Genomic DNA, 19560 nt, shown 5'->3' with positions numbered 1-19560 from the left:
GGAAGGAGGAAGTTAACATTAAAGATTAACTAAAGAGAAAACAATAAATTTATTCTAGAAAGACCATCAGGCAGAATTATGGGAAAAGGTTTCAGGACAAAATAAGTCACAGATCAATAAGTAAACCTACTGGAATAATTGAGGCCAGAGAAGACCAGAGCTAAAATCACAGCACCAATATAGAAGGATGTACCCAGTCTTTAGTGACGGAATAGGAAGAGAAAATAAGGTCCACTCCCAGCTTTCAAGCACTAGTCACAGAGATAAATGTGCAGGAGAACATTTAAAAGAAAGATCACAAAAGATAATGCCATCTCACTCAGAGCTCTTACAGTAAAAGATTTATGCAAGTACACAGAAGAGGTAAAATCAGTGTTGTGCCTTGAATTCTGACTATCATCCTTCAAACACAATGGCAAAGATTTTAAAATATTTTTTACTACATCTACATCATAATTGTATATACGTATTTATCTTCCAGATATTTTCCACTTATGTTATTTTAACTAAAACAAAACATGTTTTCTTTTCCTTAAGTATTTGTTTAATTTTTAAAACTTAAGACACTTAAGGGCACCTGTCTGGCTCAGTCCATACAGCATACAACTCCTGATCTCATGGTCGGGAGTTCAAGCCTCACTGGGTGTAGAGGTGACTTAAAAAAAAAAAAAAAAAAAAAAAAAAAACCTGAAGACACTTTAAATTTCTAAAGACAAAAGATTAATAAAAGTAACTTTACCTTTCAAATGTGACTTTTTAACAGCAAAGTGGAAAAGTGGTAAACAGTCTCCATTAAAAAAGAAAAAAATTCAGTACTCCCAACAAAACTAAATGTAGGCTTACAAACAGAACTAACTCAGAAAGGGGATAGGGGCACCTGGGTGGCTCAGTCGGTTAAGTGTCAGCCTTCAGCTCAGGTCATAATCCCAGGGTCCTGGGATCAAGCCCTACATCAGGCTCTCTGCTCAGCAGGGAGCCTGCTTCTCCCTCCCCCTGTGCCTGCAGCTTCCATTTATGCCCTCTCTCTGTCATAAATAAATAAAATTTTTAAGAAGGGAGGGGAGGGGAATAATACCTAAGACACGAACAAAACACCTTATTTTAATCCAAAAAAAAGAAGTATTTACTGAATCTTATATTCAAGTTTTCAATATGCCATTTGAAATAAATTATCCTTGAAAATAATTAAACCATTCAATATAATCTCTGAAATAGCATCTAGTTAATATAATATTTGCCTTAAGTATACCAGACAAATATTTACTATCAGCAAAATTAAAAAAAAAAAGCATTTTTGCATCTGAAAGCCTGACATTCTGATCCACTGGATTTAACTTTTTCCTAAGTTTAATAATATAAAAAATCTCTTTGGGTACTCAACATACTAGAAGTACAACTACCTATTTATAACCAACAATATGACTCATCAGTAGACACCAACACAATACTTTAGCAATCATCTTATGTGGAATGACAAGTGAAAAACAAAATTCTCAATAACAATGGGTCACCAAATTCTTTTGTCTAACAGTTACTATAAAAAAATTTATTTAAAGAACCTAAATACACAAACATGATTAAACATTCTTAAAATTAAATTGAAAAAAGTTACACGACTTCCTTTTTCCCTTTCACAAAAAAAAATTTCAAACATAAAAGGCCAAATTTAATTCTAAATATTTTCTTGGTTTTTTTTTTAATTGTTTCCTAATACTATTTTAGTAAATTATTTATTCAGTCTCTTCTTAAGGTTCTCAAGGTGTTCCATTTCAACATCATGTAATGCCAGTACCATTGCTTTAGACAAGGAGGGATTAAATGAAATAGTCATGAGACAGCACAAATCTATTAAATCTCTCTGACACTTCTGCAAACCATCCAGGAACTTTTGGTATTGAAGAGGATCCTTTTTTAACTGTTTCATTTCTGGTACTGAAAACCCTATCAAACTAGTAAGTATTTCATCTACAAAGTCTACATCTAGATAGGCAGTACCATCGGAAATCTTCGCCGTTATACTCCAAATGCCACCAGAACTTGACAGATTTCCAGTTAAGGTTACAATGAATGCTTTGACCTTCACTGTTGTAACTTCCTTTGGTTTGCTGGCCATTAGAACAGACAAATAGATAAAGGGTGGAGAATATAAATCCATGGCAATAGAAAGATTAGTGCTGTTCTCTGATGATCTTAAAGAACAAGTCTGTAAATGGTGATCATTTTCATTAGAAATGTGCGAACTCCTTTTTGGTACATAATTTACCAGCTCTCCATTTGATATTTGTATTTTATTATTTAAGGAATGTCCATTGGCACTACTGAAGGTTTGTTTTATTTTATTATCTGTCTCTGAGTCCTTATCTTTATTTGTAAAGTCATGGGGACGGGGTACATTATGAACTGAAAAAATACTACTGTTTTGGTCTCCAGCAGATGGACAACTAAAAGATTTGCTTTCATTAGTCATTTGCACAGATAAATTTTTTTGATTCCAAATATTGTTTCCACTTTTGCAAATCAAAGAAAAATTATCTGGAGTATTAGGTTTATGTGAAACTCTCTCTATACTTTCATCTGGTGTCCTGTTCAAAGTCAATGCCTGCAATTCTTTAGTCTTCATTTGTTCTTTCTGGACAGTTTCTTCTAACAGCAAAGCCTCCTCCAGTGAAAAGTCATCTAATTCCCCATCAGTGAAATGCATAGATTGATCTGGTGGTTTCTCCATTGGTTTTGGAGAAATAATATGTAGTGGTTCAAAACTTGACTGTCTTGTGGGAATAGCATTTGAGGAACTACCTGTACTGAAACATCTTTCCAAGGCGGTGTCATTATTTGCTACAAGCTCATCATTTTCATAAAGACTTGCCAAGAGTTCTTCATCAGAAGGTCCTAATGCAGGATCTAGAACATCTGTAATTCCAGGGATGCTTTGGTTAGAATTATTTGGTATGACTGAAACTACAGGATCAGGTTCCCCAATTAATCTTGCAAGTACTTTTTCTTGGGCATATTCCTCTAAAAGAGCATCTACTTCTCCTCCCAACACCTTCACATTTTCTGGTTTCAATAAGAGAACGCCAAGACGGAAAGAAATGTTTCCATATATCAAAATTTTTGTACCTGGGGGAAGATCACTATGAAGAGCTGGAATAGACTGATATTCCATTCCCTGCATTTGTACAATTCCATCAGTTAGCTGTAGCATCAACATTCGTGAAGGCTTTGCTTCCCAAGGTTTTGGGGTTACTTGTGTTTCAGCTGTAATTAGGTCATTTGTTGTATTCTTTCCTCTCAACTTTTGTATCTGGGAATACGCAGGTTGACTGACATCAACCAATGAATTAATCTGTAGAGCAAAATATCCATTCAGTTCTCCTTTTGGAACTTCTAAAATGCCATCAGGTAAAAGAGGATGTTCCAAATCCCTCAGATCAGTAAGAAGCCATTGCTCAAACACTTGTTTATTCATTTGTGCCTGACTCAAATTAACATTATCATTTTCTTCTTGGATCCAGTTAATACAAGCTTCCAGCCACGTTAGAGGTACTTTAACATGCCATGTAGCTAAAAGCCAGGTTTCAACTCTTAATGCAATATTAGTTACACTCATTTCTTTTAAAATAAAAGGAATATTATGCATGTATTACCTGAAAACAAAAAAACAAAAAAAATTATAATTCAGTACATTTAAATATAGTTTCTATAATTTTCTACAACCCACAGGTATAACCACACCCTTTCGATTTTTCTCTCTTTAATGTCTTAAAATTCTTTGACTTTCTACATGCCCAAAATTCAAATATCACAAGTCATCAGATGATACAATGAGAAAAGCAGAAGGTTTAAGACAGATATATTTAGGTTTAAAAGAGAACTCTGTCAAATCACAAGCTCTGTGACCTAATATAAATTTCTTAACTTCTCTAACCCAGTTTTTTCATCTGTAAAATGTCAATGCCACCATCTATCTTCAAAGGTTGTTGTGAAGATTATATGATTAACATTTGTAAAACACAATGTCAAACCTATGAAAGACAGTCGGTGAATGGTAGTTATTATTATATTAATAATCAGATTCCAATCACTTAAAATTTAGTCAAGAAACAATAGTCACTAAGGTTCTCTTCATATCTATAATTCATATTCTATTAAAACTTTTACCATTCTGTCTGTCCATCTAATACTTAAACATGTGGTCTATGGATAAAAATATAACAAATAACAATACATTCTGAGCTGATGTAAAGTATATTATTTGTTTGGCTAAATAAATCTCAACTTCTGATTTTCTCAGCATAAAAGTGGTCTCAAAACACTAAACACCAATTAACCCTGGGTTCATAAAAGTACATTTTTTCCTCCCACAGATGAAAATATCTAAGAGTTAAAATTTATAAAAGTTTTAATATGACCACAAGAAAACTTACCATTTGGAACAGGAACATAGGATTTGATGAAAGGATTTGGAACTGGTTGTTCAGTGGAGTAACTGTTACCTCTACTGTTCAGAAATGGCCCTGGGACAAGAAGCGGTAAGGGTTAAAAGGCGGAGCTGCAGAAAGAATCACTGGTCTATTTGCATGAGTGTAAGAGTTCGGTGGTTCCTATTATCAATCAGGGCAGAGTGGAGGTAAAATAATAAAAACATGAGGCTTGGAGTGAGCTAAACAGAAGTGACCATGAGAAATTTATTCAAGTCTCTCTAAGTGTGTTTCCTTGTCTAGATGCTTAACCTCATAGGGTTACTTGTAAAAATTTAAAAAGATAGGAGAGGATGGTCCACAAGGCACTGGCACAGGCACGTATCTTGGGCAGCTGGGTCAGGTGACCCAAGGGGGTGATCCAGCTAGCCTCAGCATCCCCACCACCATGGCCAATCAGTCACAGGCTTTACAGCAGCTTCTACAGGCTGAGAAGTGGGTGCCCAGAAAGTGTCCAAGGTCCACATGCAAAAAGAAATGGAAGCTGAAGCAAGTCAAAGCACCTCAAGCTGGAACAGAATGGTACAGCCTGCAAAGAGAGAAAAGTGTCCAAGGCTGAGGAAATGGCAGCTCTGGGATCCCATGGCAGGGGCAGTACTGAAGTGGAGAAGAAGATTCAATAGATGATGACCACCCTCCAGACCTAATACCAGCAAAACAGGGATTAAGTCCTAGATAACCTCTTGGCCTTTAAGATATCAACCAGAACAGAAATCCATGAAAACTACCGCCTAAATGCACAGGGGAAGAAGAAAGAAGTGCCTATTCCAAGGACTGGAATTTTGGATGCCCTCATGGAATATGAAATTTTAGCAAAGCTTGAATTATATTCTCTCAAAAAGGCAGTAAATTATTTCTGTATATCATATAGTAGGTCTTTTCACTTTTTGGAAAATAACAAATCTAGCTTCTTTGTATGAACTTAAAGCTTATCCTAATGTACAGCATGGTGACTGTAGTTAATAATACCGCGCTTCTTATTTGAAAGCTGCTAAAAGAGCAAATCTTAAAAGTTCTCATCACAAGAAAAAAACTTCTGTAACTATATATATGGTGGTGAATGTTAACTAGACCTATCGTGGTGATCATTTCACGATGTATACAAATATCAAATCACTATGTTGAACCACTGAAACTAACATAATGCTGTATATCAACTCTACCTCAATTTTTTAAAAACACCAAAAAAAAAAAAAAGAGCCTACCTAAAGATTTCATTTTTTACCTTGTATTTCTTAGAAATTTAATGGGTATACATTGTCTGGTTCCCTATATCTTTTAATTCAAGCAACATATATATCAATAGTGACTTTTTCTTTATTAGATGTAAAATAAATGTTTTGAAAAAAGAAACGGATTAAATGGGTTTTTCCCCCTTAAAGCTTTCTTGAGGGTCAGCGGTTTTATTTACAAGAAAGTAGTAAGTAGTTATTTGTAACCTGTGTTAAGCAGCAGACAGCCTTATATTAGTCTTTTCTGGCTAAGGGTTAGAACAATAGGGGCGCCTGGGTCAGGGTCATGGGATAGAGCCCCACTTTGGGCTCCATGTTGAGTGTGGAGCCTGCTTGGGATTCTCTCTCTCCCTCTACCCTCTGCCCTTTGCACACATGCACATATGCTCTCTAAAATAAATAAATAAATACATACATACATACAAACTAGTATAATTGTTTGGGCTGCTTTCAGTTCCTCTTAATCAAAATTACTAGATGACAAAATTCAAGAACTGGTTACATGTTATTACATGTTATTATTGGGCATACTGATAATCATTTAAAAGTAAAGATTATCATGCGCAAAAATTAAAAAAAAAAAAAGAGATGGGAGAGCCAGTATATAGTCTAGTGATTCAGAGTATAACTGCCAAATTGTCTCACGCTTATAAACTTTGTGACCCTAAACAAGCGATCACATTATTAATGTAACAAACGGTTACAATTTAAAGGAGTTACAGTTGTGAGTTTGGTGAATACCTTTAGAGTGAAAAAAATGAGAATATAGATATTTTTTAATTACATACAAAAAACAACATAAAATTTCAAAGGTAGGAAAGGTTCCTGGCCCATTGTGATAAAAACTGACCATGTAGAGATTGGTCAAAAGACTCTTTAAGATATTTAAGAGTACGGCATCCCTATCCCAAGTCAGAGAGACTGCTTCTAGAGAGGGTAAAAAAAATCTCTGGACTGGGGGATACCAGAGTACAGCTGAAGTGGAGATAACTTGCTAGAATTAGGGGGAACAAATAAATTCCTAATTTCTACATGCTGAACACATACTACTCTCTTCCCTTATAAAGCACCCAGAAATACCAACGACTAGGCCTATACTCCCCTAGAAAGAGGACTAGAAAATCTTTCTCTGAGCAATCCTACTACCTTAACAGAAAAGACCTAAAGATATTAACATAAGAGGTTCTCCAATTAAACAGCCCATCTGAGATTGCCTACACAGACTCAATCTCAACCAGCTTTCTAGTTCCCCTCTCTTAACTAGAACAAGATATCTAAGAAAAGCTTCTAACAAAAAGGCATATCAAACAAACAAACAAAAAATGCAATAAAGTGACCATGGAGAAAAAACTTCAAAAAAGCTATCATTAATATCCTAAGAAAGATATTAATATCTGTGCTGTAAGAATACGATTCTATAACAAGAAATATTCATAGGACAGGGGCGCCTGAGTGGCACAGCGGTTAGGCGTCTGCCTTCAGCTCAGGGCGTGATCCCGGCGTTGGGATCGAGCCCCACATCAGGCTCTTCTGCTATGAGCCTGCTTCTTCCTCTCCCACTCCCCCTGCTTGTGTTCTCTCTCTCACTGGCTGTCTCTATCTCTCTGTTGAATAAATAAAAAAAATCTTTAAAAAAAAAAAAAAAAAAAAAAGAAATATTCATAGGACAAAAAACTACTCTTAGGAATTTAAAATGATGATGGAAATGAAAAACAGTAGAACGAACGGAAGATAAAGTTAAGAAAATCTCTTCCAAAAGTAAAACATCAGTACAAAGAAGTCAATGGAACACGGGGTGGGGATGGAGGGGGTGGAGAATAGTCCAGTTAGTCTAACAGACTATGAGTCCCAGAAGGAGAAAAAAGGAGGGAGGGGGAAGGGATAATCGAAAAAATAGACTAAGAAAAATTTCCAGGGACACCTGGGGGGCTCAGTCAGTTAAGCCTCTGCCTTCGGCTCAGGTCATGATCCTGGGGTCCTGGGATGGAGTCCTGCATCTGGCTCCTTGCTCAGTAGGGAGCCTGCTTCTCCTTCTGCCTGCCACTCCCCCTGCTTGCGCTCTCTCTCTAATAAATAAATAAATAAATAAATAAATAAATAAAATCTTTAAAAAAAGAAAAAAGAAAGGAAAAGAAAAATTTCCAGAATTTAAAGATAAGAGCTTCTAGATGGAAAGAACACAATACAATGAATAAAACCAACATACAACAAGGCATTATTTTTACGAAATTTTAGAATGCAGGGACAAAGATGCTGCAAGCTTCCAGAGAAGGATGATAAACAATAATGAATGAAAATGGTTTTATATTTCTCAATAGAAGCTGGAAGGTAAATAAGCAATTCCTTCAAATTTCTGAATGAAAATTATTTTCAACCTATAGACTTCTACCCAGGCGAAGCATCAATCAAGTATGACAGTGAAATAAAAATATTTTCAGATCAGCATTGTCTAAAACAATTTTTGTAATGGAGGATGTGCTCTAACATAACAGAGAAATAAACCAAGAAAGAGTAAGAGGTGAGAGGAAAAGCATTATAGTGAGAAGTATTTGCAGGATGTAAAGCAAACAGCTCAGAAGGCCTGAGGAGAAATTATTTTTCAAGAAGATAAAATCACATGAGACCACTGTTTCCAGGATCTCATGTCTTTCTCTTTCTTGATTTACACCTCTGTTAGTTAGAGCATTAACGTATCTCAATGTAGAGAAGAAATTTAAGTAACTGTAAGAGGGGTTGATCTGATGAAAAATGGTAGAGAAAACAAAAAAAGGCCACAAGAGAAAAGAAAATGTTGTACAGGAAAGATAAAGCAATATTTCTGTACTACGTGGCTTAGTTCTAAATAACATGTGTGTAGTAATAACAGACACTCTCAATTATCTGACAGAAATTTTAATATAGTTATACAGATTTAATAGCAAAATGGAAAAATATGGGTGCTAGGGAAAGGGTGAGTGAGAAAGGTAGGTAGAGAGAGCTAAATTCTCATCTCTACAGTAAAAGTCAAGACTTTTAACTAAAACTGAAAAATCAAGATGTAGCAATATCTGTATGGTTTCCAGAGTTACAGAAGTAAATACAAAAAAGAATCTGCTAGAAGAGTTGAAAGTGGTTGCTTTGAGGAAAGGGAACAAAAGAAGAAGGCAAGGAATTGCTATTTTTCAAAACAATTCTTTAAAGTTTTATTTTTAAATATATATAAAACTTTTTTTTTAATCTTCTTCCATTGATTTCTTTGTACTGATGTTTAACTTGGGAAGAAGATATTAACTTTACCTTCCATGTGCTCTACTGAGTTTTTCATTTCTGCTATTAGAAATAAAATAGTACAAAAGTGTGTATGTTTTAAAATTAAAGGTATGAATTATAATAGCGATACACTGGGACAGCTAGTAGCTATACCTGTGGGGTCCCTGCTTGGGAGGAATCTGCTTCTCCCTCTCCTGCCCATCCCCCAGCTCGTGTGTGCGCATGCGTGCTCACCTCTCTCTCTCTGTCTCTCTCTCCCTCTCAAATAAATAAATAAATAAAATCTTTAAAAAAAAAGAGAAGATGGGAGAAACATTTGCAAACCATAATCTGATAAGGGATTAATATTCAGAATATAGAAAGAACTTCTCAACTCAATATGAAAAAAAAAAATTTTAATGGGCAAAAAACATACAGACATTTTTCCAAAGATACACCAACGGCAAACAAACGTATGAAAAGATGCCCACCATCATCATCATGAGAAATGCAAATCAAAAATGCAATGAGATATCACTTCAGACCACTTACAAAGGCAACTAGCCAAAACCAAAACCAAAGAAAATAACAAGTGTTGGTGAAGATGTGGAGAAACTGGAACCCTTACCCACCTTTGGGATTGTAAAATGGTGCAGTAACTATGGAAAACAGTATGGAGGTATCTCAAAAAAATGAAAAATAGAACTACCATATGATCCAGCAATCCCAGTTCTAGGTATATATCCAAAAGAATTAAAAACAATCTCCAAGAGATATTTACAAACCCATATTCATTGTGGCATTATTCACAATTGCCAAGATGTTGAAGCAACCTAGTTGTTCAACAACAGATGAATGGATAAAGAAAATGTGGTTCATAGATAAGAAGGAATATTAATTGGCCTAAGGGGGGGAGCAGAATATCACATCATATGCTATAACATGCATGAACCTTAAGGATGTTATACTCAGTGAAATAAGCTAATCACAAAAGACAAATAGTACATGATTCTACTTACATAAAGTATCTAAAGTAATCAAACTCATAAAAATAGAATGTAGATGTGGTTCTACGTTGCCAGAGACTGAGGGGAGGAAAATGGGGAGTTGTTGTTCAATGTATATAGAATCTCATTCATGCAGGATGAAAAAGTTCCAGAGAGCTATTGTACAACAACGTGTATGTAAGTTAACAATATCATAATGTACAATTAAAGTTGTTTAGAGGGTAAATTTATGTGTTTTCTACAATAAGAAAGAGAAATCAAAAGTGATGAGGAGAAAAAAAGAAATTACTTCTAATATAAAGAAAACATGAATGTTTATGAAGAAAGCACTGAAGAATCTACAAAATAGCTACACGGCCTAATGAATGAGTTAGCAAGATGCATCTTTTCCCTGCTATTTAACACTACATTTTTCACACTTTCGTGCTTTTTGTTGCCGACTTCACTGTTTCAAATGGCCCCCAGCATAGTGCTGAAGTGCTGTCTTCTGTTCCCAAGGGCAAGAAAGCTGCAATGTGTCAAATGGAAAAAAATGAATCTAACAAAATACGCGCAGGATATTTAACCTGAAAACTACAAATTACTGATGAAAGAAATCAAAGATGACTAAAACAAATGAAAAGAAAAAAAAAATGAAGAGACCTGCTGTGGTGAAGACTCTTTCTTAAGGTTTCAGTTCTCCCCAACTGATCTATAGATTTAATTCAATACCATTCAAAATCCCAGCAATCTTTTTTTTGGTAAAACATGACAAGCTGATTCAAAAAAATTTAAAAAAATAGTAAAGTAACAATAAAATTTATAAGGAAAGGCAAAGGAACTGGAATAGTCAAGATAATTTTGAAAACAAAATACAAAATTAAAGGACTCACACTGACTTCAAGACTTAGTATAAATTTCATAATCAAGAGAATGAGATATTGGCAAAAGGATTAACACATAAATCAATGCAAAGAGAAGACAGTCTAGAAACAGACCCACACATAATACGACCAACTGATTTTCTACAAAGTTGCAGATTCAATGCAACTTATACGAAGTTGCAATTCAATGGAAACAGGACAGTCTTTTGAACAATTGATGCTGAAACAACTGGACATTCAAATGCATAAATATGAACCTTAACCAATACCTTATATAAAAATTAACTCTGAATGAATCATACACCTAAATGTGAAAAATGAAACTATAGAAACGCCATAAGAAAAGAGAAAAATCTTTGTGACCTTGGTCTCTTAAAAGTTTTCCTATGGACAACATCAAAGCTATAATCTAAAAAACTATAAAAAAAAGAAAAATTAATAAACTGGCCTTTAGCAAAACTTTTAAATTCAGCTCTGTGAAAGACACTGTAAAGAATATAAAACCACACACATACACACACACACACGATAAACCACAGACTGAAATAATTGACAAAAGACTTGTATCCAAAATATATAAAGAATCTATACTTAAAATTCAATAAGAGAACAAACTTATTTTAACATGAATAAAACATTTGAATAGGCACTTCACTAAAGAAGATATACAGATGGCAAATAAACACATTAAAATATGTTCAATACTATCAGACCTTAAGGAAATGCAAAATTAAAATCACTGTGTGGTACTACACATTTACTACCACAGCTAAAATAAAAAATAACTTGAGAATACCAAATATTAGAATTTTCATACATTGCTGGTGGGAATACAAAATGGCACAGCCACTTTGGAAAACAGATATGCAGTTTCTTAGAAAGAAAAACATACTTAACATAACAACCCAACAATTGCATCACTAGGTAATTATCAAGAGAAACTGAAGCTTACACTAATTAAAAACCTTTTTTGTGAATGTTTACAGTAGCTTTATTCATAATTGCCGAAAACAACCCCACATGTCCTTCAACTGGTGAATGGATAAATTACGGTACTTCATTACAATGGAATACTATTCAGTAATAAATAGGAATGAACTACTAATAGATGCAAAAACATGGATGAATGTTGCTACAGACTGTATCTCCCCGCCTCCAAAATTCATATGTTGAAATCCTAACGCCCAGTGTGATGGTATTAGGAGTAGGGCTTTTGGGACGTGCTTAGGTCATGAGGGTGGAGCTCTCATGAAAGAGATCATGGCTTTTATGAGAGAACCCCACCACCACCACCACCACCACCACAGAGCTACCTTGCCCCTTTCACCGTTGGAGGTTACAGTGAAAAGATGGCCGGCCACTAACACAAAAGTGGGTCCTCCTGACCAAACACTGAAACTGCTGACATCTTGATCTTAGACTTCCCAGCCTCCACGAAGTAAATTTCTGTTGTTTCTAAGCCACCCAGTTTATGATATTTTAGAGCAACCCAACTAGACTGTAAGACAAATGTCAAATGCAGTATGTGAAGTGAAACACGCCAGACAAAGACTGCACAATTCCATTTATAAGACATTCTAGAAAAAGCAACATTAGCAACAAAAAATAGTTCAATGGTTGCCCAAGATTGAGGGTATAAGAGAGACTGACTACAGGGGCAAAAGAAATTGGGGGGGAGGGGGTGATGAAACTGTTCTATATTATGATGGTGGTGGTAATGGTGATACGGCTATGTTTGTTAAAACACACAGAGCTAGGGGCGCCTGGGCGGCACAGCGGTTAAGCGTCTGCCTTCGGCTCAGGGCATGATCCCGGCATTATGGGATCAAGCCCCACATCAGGCTCCTCCACTATGAGCCTGCTTCTTCAGACTCTCCCACTCCCCCTGCTTGTGTTCTCTCTCTCGCTGGCTGTCTCTATCTCTGTCAAATAAATAAAATCTTTAAAAAAAATAAAAATAAAAATAAAAAATAAAACACACAGAGCTATACACCAAGAAAAACAGAAATGTTACTGTATATAAATTATATCTCAATAAAAAACTGAAGGCAAACATCAAAAGAATAGAAATATAATAATTTCCAAACTAGCCAAGGAAAACAAATAAACAATCCAACAGAAGGCACAAAGGAACAGCCAACTACTGTAAACAAAAACAGTAAAATAGTAGAAACATATCTAAATAGATCGGCAATCATAATGAATATAGATTAACTCACCTGTTAAGAAATATTCTCAAAATGAATAAACCAAATCCAGTTGTATGCTTAAAAGACAGACCTAAAACAAAATAACATCAAATATGAAATTAATTAAAAACATGTTAAAACCTCCAAGCATGATTCCACAAAGCCATAGCTTAATGACACCTTATCTTCAAGACTAAAAGATCTGTACAGCTGACTCTTGAACATGGGTTTGAACTCCACAGGCCCACTTTTAGGAGGATTTTTTCAATAATTTTAGTACTGTAAATGTATTTTCCCTTATGATTTTCTTTTTTTTTTAAGATTTTATTTTTATTTATTTGACAGAGAGAGAGAGACAGCGAGAGAGGGAACACAAGCAGGGGGAGTGGGAGAGGAAGAAGCAGGCTCCCAGCAGAGAAGCCTGATGCGGGGCTCGATCCCAGGACCCTGGGATCACGCCCTGAGCCGAAGGCAAACGCTTAACGACTGAGCCACCCAGGCGCCCCTCCCTTATGATTTTCTTAATATTTTCGCCATCTTCCTTTACTGTAAGAATATAGTATATAAGGGCGCCTGTGTGGCTCTGTCGGTTAAGTGCCTTTGGCTAAGGTCGTGATCTCAGGGTCCTGAAATCCAGCCCCATTACGGGCTCCCTACTCAGCGAGGAGCCTGCTTCTCCCTCTCCCTCTCCTCTACCCCATCTACCCCCCTCCTCATGCTCTCTCCACCTCAGATAAATAAAATCTTAGGAAAAAAAAAAAAAACAGCATATAGTAACACAAACTATGTGCTAATTGACTACTTATGCTATGGGCAAAGCTTCTGGCCAACAGTAAGCTAGCTATTAGTAGTAACAGAGGAGTCGAAAGTTATAAGGGGATTTTCAAATGTGTGGGGCTCAGCATCCCTAACCCCAGCTCTGTTCAAGGGTCAACTGTACTTACATAACCTAAGATTCCAAAGTGCTATTTTACTGCATCTATTGTCATTTTTTTAACCTCAAAAATTAAGCCAGATCCATGGCTCTTAGGTGTGTTTGTTCAATAAGTTACCTATATCCTCCACTAAAATTTAAACACATTGGCAGATGGACCTAGTATAATTTGCAAAGGTGTTGTAGTAATGTAATGACAGTCATTAAGTAAACTGAAATTAGGACAAAGTGTACTTTCAGTTGAGTTATAAACTGTTTTAAGTAAATTATCAAGCATAAATGCCACAATTACAATTAAGTTGTTTGCAGAATGTTTTGTACTATAAATCACTCTGGGTACAGAATATACCCCTAAACTCATGACACACAGCCACATAAATACAAATGGTACTTTCTAGCTGAACCTGTTAAATACTAGGAGATAATACTATGGATACTTCTGGGAGGAAGAAGGAACAAATGAGAAAGGAAGAATGACTGGCTGAAAAGGTCAAGGCTGGACAGAAAACGAAATGAACAAGGATGAATTTCAGGGATATCCATCCTATATCCCAGTAGGTACAGCTGTATAAATAGAGATAAAGATAACGGCTTGATGAAAATAAAAATTAAAACTTTTTATTTGTAAGATTTTTAGCTTTTTTCAAAATACTTTTACATCTGTAATAGTACACCTAAACCTCAAAATGATAATATGAAAGAGTAAGTATTCTCATCTATTTAAGATAAATAAAACTGACGCATGAAGATTAAGACATAAAGATCATATGTAGTAACAGACCCAGAACTAGAACATAAGTTCTTCTAAACTCCATTCTTAGGCCTTTTGCTAGACCCTGTTGACTTCTGTGAAAAGAGGAAGTATGGCCAGTCCCTCGTTTACATATAAAACCCACTTACATACAAAATCGCAATCATAAAAAGTCATTCTACAAGAGCACTACACTGCTATTACAATGAACAGACTTTTCTCAGATCTCATTTAAATAATAAGCTCATCTAGTGCATTCTAAATTATTTCATTTGCAATGTCAAGTGAAAGAAAAACTTAACATCACCCACTGCACCTATCTGTAACAGCTTCAAAACAACAGTGCCATGGGTAATTACTACTTTTCATCTGCTATAACTCTGCAAAAATACCACATAAAACAATTTCAAAATTTTTAAAAATTACAAGCTAATATTTTAAAACACGTTTCCATTTTTTTTTTTATTTTTCCTTTACTTCAAACATGCACTTCCTTGTTAGTGTTGTTAACATGCCAAGTGACAAACTCCTTTCAAATGACAGTTGGGACAAATTCTGAGAAACACTGCTCAGTGAACCACAACTAAATTGTTCAATTAATGTGTGGCAGTCCTAATTAATAATTCTCTCCAAGTACTATCCTCTTGGATTTAAATCTCCACTTCTCGACCTAACTGACATACTATAATTTTATAATAATGTTACCATAAGTAGGCAAAGAAAAAAATTCTGATGACTAAAACCCCAAAAGATAACCAAGACATATTTAAAGCACAAGTAAATGTGGTAAGAGATCCTTAACACTGTACCAAGCACTCAAATACAGCTAATCTCAAATATTTTACCAAAACAGTCAAGAACTTTGGGGTGAAAAACTGACTGCTAAATGAACATTTGTTACACAGAATTCTTCATTTAAAAGCAAAGTAAGTGTAGGGTACACTGATCAGAGAGACATGCATATAGTGTGTGTCGTCGCCCCCCCACCCCGCCCCACCCCCACCAACTGCATGTTATAACAAATGTAATGAAAAGAGGATTCTATATATAATAGAATTTTTTCCTACAGGTTAGAAAGAAAATTTCATTTAAAAATTTGATTAAATGGAGGGACACCTGCGTGGCTCAGGTCATAATCCCAGGGTCCTGAGATCGAGTCTCACATTGGGCTCCTTCCTCTCAGTGGGGAACCTGCTTTTCCCTCTGCCTCCCGCTCCCCCTGCTTGTGTGCTCTCTGTCTCTCTTGCTCTCTCTCTCTGACAAATAAATAAATAAAATCTTTAAAAATATGGGGCGCCTGGGTGGCACAGCGGTTAAGCGTCTGCCTTCGGCTCAGGGCGTGATCCCGGCGTTATGGGATCGAGCCCCACATCAGGCTCTTCCGCTATGAGCCTTGCTTCTTCCTCTCCCACTCCCCCTCCTTCTGTTCCCTCTCTTGCTGGCTGTCTCTATCTCTGTCGAATAAATAAATAAAATCTTTAAAAATAAATAAATAAATATGAGTAAACATTTAATTAAATGGAAAAAGTATTATCAAATGGGATCTATATTTATTATGACGTAACCGAGCCTCTTAATAATTTAATAAATTGTATTACTTCCATCTACTCCTGAGAATTCTTAAGGTTTTCCTTCCTCTCTTTCTGGAGAGAAATGGAGCAATCACAGTCACTGCAGGTAGAAAAAACTTAGAGGGGAGGTATAAGCTGGAGAGCACCATATCCCAACTGCTCATACAAAATGAACAGCCCCTGATTCTCACTGTCCAAGAAAAGAAAAAAATATATATATGGAAAGGTATGTTTTTTAAATTATCCATTAAGAAATGTTCATAACATCACTTCTTTTACTCTCCAAAATGAATCTTAACAATCAGAAAAGAGGACAAAGATTTATGTGCCAGAGTGTTTATCACTTCGTATAGTATGGGGAAAAAAAGAGAAACAATCTAAATGTTCAACAACAAGGGGGGAATTACACTGTTGGGTCCATGAAATGGAAGGTTATAGTCTTTAAAAAAAATTCCTAAAACCCTGTTTAATAAGATGAAAATATGTTCATATCTTATTTTGTTAGGAAAAAGGCCAGATACAAAATTAACATATGTCTTAATCCCCATTAATTTTATAATCATGAAAAAATGTTTTCTAAAAAACTGACTTTATACACACTAAACTTAACACAATAATCTACATTTAAGTTCTTGACTGCAGGAACTGACCAGGGAAGAATAAAGTAGAAAAATCCTATCAGTCACCACAAAGACTGACCTATTGGATTTATAAGTTAATTTTCCGTCAGCCTCACCTATTCCAATTTTTAAAAAACTGAACAAATGGCAGAAGTACCATTTAAGTGTGTCTTAACTCTGGGGATAATTTCAGAATTTTTAAAAGATATTTTCTGAAAATTAGGGGGGAAACCTGTATTTAATGACTGAAATGAGAACGAAGTTATCCATGGGGGTGTTTGTGGATCCTCCATAACCTACAGTAAGGACAAGACAGAAAGAGAATAGGTTTAGGAGCTTTAATCCCATCTCTGCTATGTGACTTCAGACACATTCTTTAACTTCTCAGTCTTAATTTTTTTATCCATAAAACAAAGACAACCACACCTTACTCGCAGAACTGTAGTAAGCTTTAAACAGCAAGCACAAGGTAGGACAGATAATGAGGAACTCAGGAAACGGTAGTTACAATATTTGAAATAATCATCCAGCTGGCTAGTGTACAATCTCAATTATGTTAGCTTATCTAAAGTAAAGTAAATACTAGCTCTAAATTGATTGAGAGTTCAAAATGACCAAAAAATTAATTATACAAGACAGGAGCCACTCAATGTATCCATCAAATTGGCAAGTCCTTGAATAAGCAAAAGTACAATACAGTAGTTTAGTTGAAAATATGGTGAAAGGACAGACTTTCCTGTTATTTAAAGAGTAACCCTAAAAAGTAAATTAAAACAGGTTAAGGAGGAAACACGTGGAAAAAGAAGAATAAAAAAAAAAAAAAAACCTATCGGGCACTGGCATCTAAAAAAGGTAACAGCTTTCACCGGTTAGGGTCCAGTCGGAAGACTGAGAAACTGGGAGGAGGAAGTTCTTAGATAGGGCTGTTTACTTTGTATTCCTTCTCTTGCCTTTATCAAGGTGGAATATAATGGCTACACCAGAAATACTAGCTTGAAAGAAAGCAGCAGTGGTACAGTACTCCTCTATGTGCCTGTTAGTGTTAGTAAAATGTCCCAGATTTTAAACGGCAATTAAACGTTGCAAATCCTGACTAGCAGATTAAATCTCTATAATCCAAGTATTCCTAACCCATAGATGCATGCATCAATTCTTGGTTGAGTATTTAAAAAAGACCTGAGCCATGTAAGATAGAACCAAAACATGAACTGAGTTTCACCTCCGAACAAGACTCTTCATGAAGATACACTCTTCACGGAAGGGGACAGTCACAAAAAATTACATTATCATTTAAATGGACCTATAAACTCCACAATCCCAGACAATGTGCTCTAAAAGTATTTAACTATCCTCCTAGCTAGTAAATGTTCATGCTTCATGAAGTCCTCACTTCCCCCAAACAAGAGTTTCTTCCTAACTAGGCAAGTAAAAGATAATGGATGAACGCAATCATACAATAAACGATGCTGGTTACATCCATTTTGCGAATTATTTAAGAGGGAAATCAAGTTACGATAGAATGAATCAGCACAAATTCATCATTACAAAATATATCTGTGTATTCTCCTAATGGTGGACTTAGCTTTATATGTAAATTATAACATCCTTATGCTTCAACACTTATTTGGGGAGATGGTCGAAGGGTAAGGATGTGGATACTGGCTACCAGACCAGGCGATTTCCCAGGGTCGTCACGAATTCGAAGTGATCTTAAGGGCCTTAACAAAAGAAATCATCAAAGCTTGGCTCAGGGACCTTAGAAGTAACCAAACACAAAGCAAGTACAAACTTGAACACGCTGCAACAGTAACAAATTTGAGGACGACGTTTTGGGTCTGTTTTCGTCACTGCCCAACACCGACTCACTCGGTCGGAGCTTCAAACAGCTGAATGAACAGAACGCGGACGTCTACAACTTAGTGTGCGATCTGCATTCATCTTAGAGAAATAAAATGCAATTCTTCCAGAAAAATTTTCACAGATAAACTGCAGCGATGACACTACAAAATACTCTTCTCGTAGGCCCCATTAACTAAACTGGGGCCGGGGGGGATGAAAACGAGAAAAAAAAGAATAGTCTCGTCAGAACGCCCGTGAAGACGCTTGGGATCTCCAGCGAGCGCTTGCTGAGGGTCAGAAGCAAGGGGGACCGGTTCTCTGGGACTGCGACGCTGGCCCGCTGCAGGCCAGCGGACCCGCCCGCGTTTCCCGGGATCCCGCCCGAGCCGACGGAGGACGGCTGGCCGCAAAGCGCCAGCTGCGCCCGCACCCGGGCCGCGCCTGATGGGCGCTGCGACCCGTTACAAACAGCGGGTTTCCCCGGCGGGCTGCACTCACCGACGCGCAGCTCGCCCCGCAGGTCGGGCGGGAAGCGGGGTGAGGGGTGGGAGGGAGACCGAGTGTGGACTGTGGAAACGGGGGAATTCCTCTGGGCCTAGCACCGACCTGGGCGTCCAGCCTTCCTCTCGCGCAACAGCGGTCCCTGAGCCGCGCGACTGTAAGAACAGGAACAGCCACGGTGCGCGCCCTAATCCTTTTTTGCCTCTTCCCGCCCGATTTCCCGCGCGCTGACGCCCCTCCTCCAAACCTAAAAGACTCCTTTGGCCCTGAAAACGCCCCTTCCCCGCCCCCTCCCAGAGCGCGTGAACAGGGTAGCCTTCAGTTCTCGCGAGAAGTTTTCCCCC

At 36.7% G+C, this 19560-nt stretch overlaps 1 protein-coding gene across 2 annotated transcripts; it reads right to left on the bottom strand.

The window, feature by feature from the left end:
- Positions 1–1515: 1515 nt before the first annotated feature.
- RMI1 (RecQ mediated genome instability 1) lies at positions 1516–19471 on the bottom strand. Of its 2 annotated transcripts, none has more exons than XM_011219450.3 (4): positions 19322–19471; positions 13031–13091; positions 4428–4517; positions 1516–3647 (listed from the first exon to the last, which is right to left on the bottom strand). In XM_011219450.3, the coding sequence occupies exon 4, from the start codon at positions 3638–3640 to the stop codon at positions 1727–1729; it is 1914 nt and encodes a 637-aa protein (XP_011217752.1). In that variant the 5' UTR covers positions 3641–3647; positions 4428–4517; positions 13031–13091; positions 19322–19471; the 3' UTR covers positions 1516–1726. The 2 variants fall into 2 exon arrangements, with proteins under 2 accessions (XP_011217752.1, XP_011217753.1); XM_011219451.3 differs by having other exon boundaries at positions 19214–19455.
- Between the last annotated feature and the right edge of the window lie 89 nt (positions 19472–19560).

Source organism: Ailuropoda melanoleuca, chromosome 17, assembly GCF_002007445.2.
Source record: "Ailuropoda melanoleuca isolate Jingjing chromosome 17, ASM200744v2, whole genome shotgun sequence".
Lineage (NCBI taxonomy): Eukaryota > Metazoa > Chordata > Mammalia > Carnivora > Ursidae > Ailuropoda > Ailuropoda melanoleuca.
The sequence above is the reverse complement of the archived record's forward strand: the minus strand, read 5'-3'. Positions and strand labels throughout refer to the sequence as shown.